Here is a 7,403-nt window from a genome sequence, read left to right on the forward strand (position 1 = left end):
ACTGGTCTGAACACCAGAACAGCTTTCACGTTACCTCCTGAGTGGAGTTAACATCTTTCATCGCCTTCCTACGCACAGCTAATTGCAAAGTTATTTTTTCCTGATAAGCTATTCATTTCACAGCATAATTGAATAGATCTTTAACTTTGGGAGACAATACAGTTATTTTTCTTTCCCTCACCAACAGTATTTCAAAATATAGAGGTCAGTATATAAGGAGAAGTAGATCTGTATGTAAATACGTGCTTAGTTACACAGTCCCTTAAATGAACATGCATTTGGAAAAACTTTTTGTTTTCTATTCCAAAATCAATTTTAATTCCATGCATCTCTCTGTATTAACCTATCTAGCACTAACGTGTTGTTTACATCTTTCCTTACAAAAGAAAAATCCAAGATGGCTTTTCTGCAGACATGTTTGACCTTTCTCTAAAATAGGTAAGTATTTTAAATTATTGAACCGAGTATGCGGAGGCCTGTACGCTTGGTAATGACTGGATGCCACAGTTGGTGTTTCAGATGGGATCTCCCCCACAGTTAGTGTCTGGGCTCTGGGATGGTGGGACTATAGGATGGTAGGACTCCCAGGCTGAAGGAGGAAAGGTGCATGGAGGGAATCGAAATTTCTGGCACGTGAGAGGTTGTGGAGGACCTTGCCCTGGCGAAGCAGGTTTGGTATGTTGTCATCTTTTAGTCCACATACTGGGAAATAATGTCAGCATTACAGTGCTGAAGGGTAGACTTGGAATATTATCTGAGTTTAGATCCAACCGATGCGAGTGGGTCTAATGGCAAGCAAAATTAACACTTCGCATTGTAAGTGACTGTCAGGATTTGTGGAAGGGTATTTGAATACTTGGGAAACTATATATAATTAAGGCTTGTTCCTTTGTGTATCTAGTACCCTTCACTTAAAGTTAACAAATAGTCCTATTTATCTGCTACAGTGGCATGTATCTGTAATCTGACTCAGTTCCCAAGTGATGTCTTTGTGTCAGATTATGAAACTCTGGTGGTGACCAGATTAACAACCACAACCAAAAGCCAGTTATAGATAACAGTAAGTGTGTTTACTCACATCTGCAGTGGGATTGCACAAAATTGGTATCATTTCGGGAAATCAGAGAAAAGAATGGTGGAAATGAACAGTACTTGATCCGTTCAGAACCTCTTCTAATCCCGGAGCATATAAATATGTTCTGTACAATACAGTTCTGTAATTAAAGTTGCGATGGCTACTCTTTAAAGCAGTCATTCATTTTGCTTGTCCCTGAGGAAGATTACAGCGTCTTATTCCCCAACTTTGAGCACTTGTTTTTTTCAATTTCAAGTGAGTATTCCAAGCTTACTTTGAAATAAATTCGATGATCAAATTTTAGCATGCATTTTAACTTTTCTATGACTTGAAGGTTCTTATTAGTGGAATGACACTGGCTTTTCAAATCCTACTAGGTGAATATTTCTTGAATTTAGGTGGAAAAAGCTCTATTTTTAAAAAGCTCTTGCTAAACTTATCCATTAAAAATTGTTCATATATCCATTAAATGATATGTTTGTCAGAAATGAACAGGGTGAGGAGAAAACTGAATAAAAGAAGGGTGCCAGAGATAGGAAAATATTAAGGATTTAGGCAGACGGTGACTCTGCAAATGGCTGTGCTAATGCAAGACAGTACTACAGTGATTTTGTGCTAGACGCTTTTAATGACAGCTGATGAGACTTTAATAAAAAGGTAAATTAAGAAACACTCAAGGCATCTGTGAAAGGGATGTATGCATCTCACAGCCTCAGTTCCCATCAACAAGACATTAACAGAGACATACCCAGACTCTTGAGGAGTCAGCCACCATTTCCTTTACCACTTCTTGGTCCATACCCAGCTGTTTAGCATCACAACCCTCCACTTGAATTTGTCATCCCTTCAGAACTTCCAGCAGAAAGACCTGCACAAGCTCTTCTACAGCTGCCTCTTTCAAATTGAATGGGCTGGTTTAGACAGCTTAAATAGCAAATATACTGACCCAACAGATTTTGTTTGAAATGGTTTAGCAAGCCTTTGGATGAAGATGTAAAGGTGCAAAGGGGAAAAATGAAAAGGAGTTTAGGACAGTTCCTTGATAGTTTTCCTTTTCTACTGGCACAGTTAGATGCAGCAGATTAAATTTGTCCTTGTTTTACTCAGGGCGTGTTTGTCTCGTCCTGAGGAACTGACTCGATGCAGAAGTTTCTATTTTGTATTTTGGCTCATCATACAGCGTTTGCCCTTTTCTCATTTGATCAAAATTGCTCTTGCTTCACACCTCGCTCTAGATCTTAGGCCCCTCCACTGCATGATCATTATCACTGGCTGAAGACACAGCCAGGTCAAGAGCTTGGGTCACTTTAAAAAGCATTTGAGTAAGACCAGGTACCACCTTTCCTGGCTAGTTTGATACAAGAATGAAGCACTAGAAGGAGCCTTGTAAGTCATAAAATCCTGCAGGTTTCCATGTCATATAACCCCACCATAAAGTCATGAAGTTCCACTCTAAAAGCATCTCCATACTCACTGCTCCTGTTAAAAATTTTTTCAAGGACCACATTCTGATAGTCAGAACCCATCCCTAAATTTCCAGCCCTGCTTAGTTGGAGGCTGAGTCTTTTGGTTATAACGTGCTGGTCCCATGACGGGAAGCATTAACCAGCATCCAGACCACTCTGCTAGGTCAGAGATGCTCAGGCATTGCATGTAGCTCCAGCATTTCATCAGAAGGGAGCATCTCCCCAAGCAAGTGCCTCAGACACATTAGTGGGACTCCAGCAAAGTAACATTTTCCCTGGAGCCCACAGACATATCGCTGGTGGCTACAGCTGACACCACCCCACACAGATCCCCAAGGAGTTACAACAGCATAGTCCTTGCTGGCTGTTATCAGCCTTCTCTCCAGATTTATCTACGCTCTGCTCTCTCTTATCTAAAAAGATATTGTCCCCTACCCCTCACCTGCCTCACATCCTTTCTCATATTCCGTGGTTCAACCTTTTCCCCTCAGTAATCCCCAGCATTATCCTCATAGTCTCTCCACATTCCCTCTTGTCACACTCACAAAGCTTTTCTTTTGCTCAAGCTTTGTCCACTACTGTCCAGTTGTACCATTCTGGTCCAGTGTGGTACAAGCCAGATGGCGCCATCCATGAACCCTACCAGTTGTGAAGGAAAAAGAAAAGGAGATTGATATTGTTCAACTCTCATTCCTCTTAGTTAATTCATGGAGACATTATTTTGCTGAATGCCACAGGATGAACTTTTATAATAAATAAAATAAAAAGAAAATACATCCTAGGTAAAATATAGCTGTTGATATGTATCAGGTCTGGAAGTTTAGATAAGCTGAGGATAAAACCCCATTATTTTCAGTTATGATGTTACCTGTACAGCATGTGTGCCTTCCTGTAATCCTGTGATTTTATTTCCCATGCATATAATGCCCTTACTGGTGTGGATTCCCAGAGCTTCCTTGAAAGGTAAGTCATTTTATTTCTTTCATAAACAGAGGAGACAAACATGGGGTTCAGAGAGAGATTTGTCTTGTCCAATGTTATATAGGAATGCTGTGGCACAGATCAACTAAAGCCCAGGTTTCCTGCTTGTGTTTCTGATACAAAATCAACCTTCTCAGTGTCACTTTGGTTTAGATTATGAACATTTTTCAATGTAAAGATGAGCAAACTATATTTGTCCTTTGTGTATATTCCTCAGTTCCTTTTCTGTAACATCCCTACTGTATCTCAAAAATATCACATTTGAAAAGAAAGGAAACATAATGTGACTGAAAAAAATGTGGTTTACATACAAAATTGTGGTTTCCTGATTTCTTATCCAAAATTTTATAGCATTTATAATGGAGACAGGATTAAAACCTTCTTCCTTCGTTTCTTCCTCCCTCCCTCCCTTCTTTCCTTCTTTCCCACTCCCTCTCACAATACAGAAAGTATAAGTACCTGTCAATATTTTAATATAGGCAAATATGTGACTAGTACATTCACGAATTCAGGTCAATGTCCTCTTCCTTCAGTTGCATTGTTTGCAGAGCTTTCACAGTTAATTGCTCATTTTTCGCAATAGCAACTGGAATTTCCTCTCAAGGGTCACAAAGGTGCCTGTTCTTGAATCTGCCATTTCCTCATTGTGAAGACCACCGAGAAAAATGTAGAAGGGTCAGTAATTTCTAGATTAAACAATGCATAGAAACAAAACTGGAAAGCAGAACTAAAATCCAAATCTGTAAACTCAGTTTCAGTATTCAAAAGCACTTACTCTGTCACGAAAGGAATCCTTCTCAGCAAAGCCTTTTGAAAAACTGCCCAGCATTTCCTTTTTATTTTGTTAACATTTAGTTACAGTACAAAATTGACTTAAATATATAATGAGAAAATCAGTTATTTCAAGTACACTGAGGATAAAATGCATGTTAACATTAATGCTACATATTATTACTTTGTAAACAGAAGGTTATTTACCTTTGAAGAAAAAACATTTCAGAACCAAGCTAAGGTAACCACATGCACTAAATAAACAAATCAAATCAAACCTTAATTGGGCTTGGAGCTTCAAAACAGGGAAAATAACGAAGTTAAGCTAAATAAATTAAACATAAAAATAAATCTCATTTATGGAGTAATATTTTGTCAGATTCTCTGTGGAGTCATAAATTCAGAGAAATTTAGCATGCAGATGAGAAATAAGGAGGAGGGAAGCAGGCAGATGAACTGTAGTGGGAAAGCAATCATAAGTTAATTCAGGATGTGTTCTGCCTAACACTGATGATGATCTAAATGAGAGCTCTTTAAATTGTACGTTTAGAACCAAGTCCTGGTGTGATACACATTCTAACTTCAGATCTCATACGCCCCACTGAAATATATAAAGCTTGCTTAGGATAGCCAAGGAAGCTCAATTTGGTTCCTCGGCTTTTCAGAAATTTTGGTTGGAGTGCCAGAGTTAGGCAGCACCAATGCCTTGTAAAGTCTAACATTAACAGACAGACTCCCTTGTTTGCCCTTCCTTCAGTGCCTGAAAAATAAAACACAGTGCAACAATAGGATAAAACCACCAACTATGGAACTGTCAGCCAAGAAAATACAGCAAGACGATTTGCCGTTGTCTGCTTAGTTTTACTAAAAGTATCATAGAATGGTTTGGGTTGGAAGGGACCTTTGAAGATCATCTAGTTCCAACATGAACACCAGTTCACGTTGGAATCAGTTCAGTCATGAACTGATTGCAGTGTTTTCTGGTGTGCTGTATTAATAACAAATATTATACTCTGCAGCATTACAAAATAAACCTGTAGCCTCCCTTTCTATTTCCATAACATCAGTAGAAGCTCAACTCTTCCAGTATCCTGATGGGTATCTCTGGAAAGACGGGTTAGAGATAGGAGCTCCAATGTACTTCAGGGGCTTTGAAAGGAATTGAGAATACTTTGCTGCTTCAAGAACTGGACTGCTCACGACCATGCACTAATTCTCAGTGCAAAGCTCTCAGAAGCACATGCAAAATTAGACGTTGCAAGATGAGGCTCTGGTCCAAGCTACTGCTTCCCTGGGAAGAGGGAGGAAAGAACAGAAACAGAAAAATGACGCAGGAAGGGAAGAGTCTGCAGAATTGGGCTCTGATGGCTGTCCCTGGGACAGGTGGGGTGCAACCTCTTATTCTATCCTATCCTACCCCATCCCATCCCATCCCATTGTGGTAGTACCTGCTACCCCACACAACTAGACCGTTTTCTTGTGACAGCAGCTGTACGCAGTCCAGACTTCCCCGGTCCTAGAATAAGCAAAATTTGAAGCAGAACACTGCTGTTTTGGCAGTCAGAGAAGTCTGCAGCCTTACGATCTGTCACTGTTTTCTAAGATTAGAATAAGCCTGGCCTCAGCCATTTAACCAAATCAGTTATCTGGTGAAGTACACGTGGCTTATTTTAGACATAAAGCCTGAGAAACAGGCCATTTGGTCAGTCCTGAAAGCCAACAAATGCAGAGCTCAGTGATTTTGCAGAGGGATGTCTGCAGAAGGAGACCTATTGCTGGATATGCTCTGTGGCCAGGACCAAACATCTCTTGCAGATAGGAGGTTGGTGTGCTTTCCTGGTTAGCCTCATGGGTTGTGAGCAAGACATAGATCACTGAGAGCTTTATATTTACACTGAAAAGCAACTGGAAGGGAAGGCAGTGTATAATGCACCCCAGCGTGACATGTTCAGCCTCCTTTGCAAGGCTGTATAAATTGCACTTCTGTACACAATCTATTTTGGTGATATTGGCATGAGGATTTACTTTGCTTACGTGTTGACTAGAAGTTCAGTCCTTCACGGGGAGCTGCAGGCAGTGTTTGTTAGTATGTAGAGCATCTCTTTGCATCTGTCGAGAAGAAAAATTGCACAATGATTCTGTTCCGCATCCTCTGCTACATTTGCAGATTTTGGACTCATTTTGGAGTCAGTGTACAAGAGAGAAGCCCATGAGTTGTGGAGGGCTCTGAATTTCACAGTAATACTTGTCCTAGAGGCTGATTGTTGCAAGATGGTCAAATATTTTTGCTGACCAGAGCAACATCAATTCTTGCACAGTAACTGCTGCTGGGTACAGCAATGGAGAATGATAATAAAAATTTGCTATACTGCGTCTCACATCCTACTTGAAAATGTTGCGCTTGACTCATTTATATAGAGGTTACTTTTGTTCTGTTTTTTACAGTTCCACTTATTCCGGCTGTAAAGCTACTTTAAGATAAAAGCAGTGTAAATGGAGGGTCAGATGGCCTCTCGGTTTTGAACATCACGTCCTCTTCTCAGTAAGAGCGGTGATGGGCCCTATGCCCATCCTCACCCGGAGTTTCCAGAGACACCCAAGAGAGAACACTAAAATGCACCTTTGCTACCTTTCACGAACCCACCGTGCATTTAAAATTCAGCAAAACGACAATCTACCGTTAGCTGAGCATGCAGGCTCTACTTCTCACTCCCTTGAGCCCCTACCAGCAACGACCCAGCGGGAAAGACAGTAAATCAGCTGCGCCATTCAAGGAGGCCCGTCCTGTCCATGGGCGTCCATCTCGCAGCAGCAGCACAGCTGGAGAGGGCAGGGGCTTTTTGTCCGCCCTGCTGAACCGGGGGGGGGGGGGGGGGGGAAAAAACCCAGCGCCTTTGTTCTACCTCAGGCTAAGACCCCCGAGGTTTCCAACTGGAGATCTGACACCTCAACCTTCCCGCTCACGGCGGCAGCCACCGACTGGCCCGCGGGGCTGGCGGGAGGGTGACGCCGAGTGTTTTAAAGCCGGGTTTCCACGCTCGCCGAGGCCCAGCAACACCTGACCCGGCGCCCACGCCCCGCACCCACCCGCGGACCCTTCCACAGGCCTA

The 7,403-nt window shown here is 41.7% G+C and overlaps 1 protein-coding gene across 1 annotated transcript in view; it reads left to right on the forward strand.

Annotated features, from left to right (window-relative positions):
• Window positions 1–466: 466 nt before the first annotated feature.
• The window catches only part of PLXNC1 (plexin C1), a 75,861-nt gene continuing 68,924 nt past the window's right edge, over window positions 467–7,403 (forward strand). The window contains exon 1 of the mRNA XM_010561980.1: window positions 467–487. Within this exon, the coding sequence (XP_010560282.1) occupies window positions 467–487 (21 nt within the window). The remainder of the gene's footprint in view (window positions 488–7,403) is intronic.

The sequence above is a fragment of the Haliaeetus leucocephalus genome, unplaced genomic scaffold, assembly GCF_000737465.1.
Source record: "Haliaeetus leucocephalus isolate CR32 unplaced genomic scaffold, Haliaeetus_leucocephalus-4.0 Scaffold151, whole genome shotgun sequence".
NCBI lineage: Eukaryota > Metazoa > Chordata > Aves > Accipitriformes > Accipitridae > Haliaeetus > Haliaeetus leucocephalus.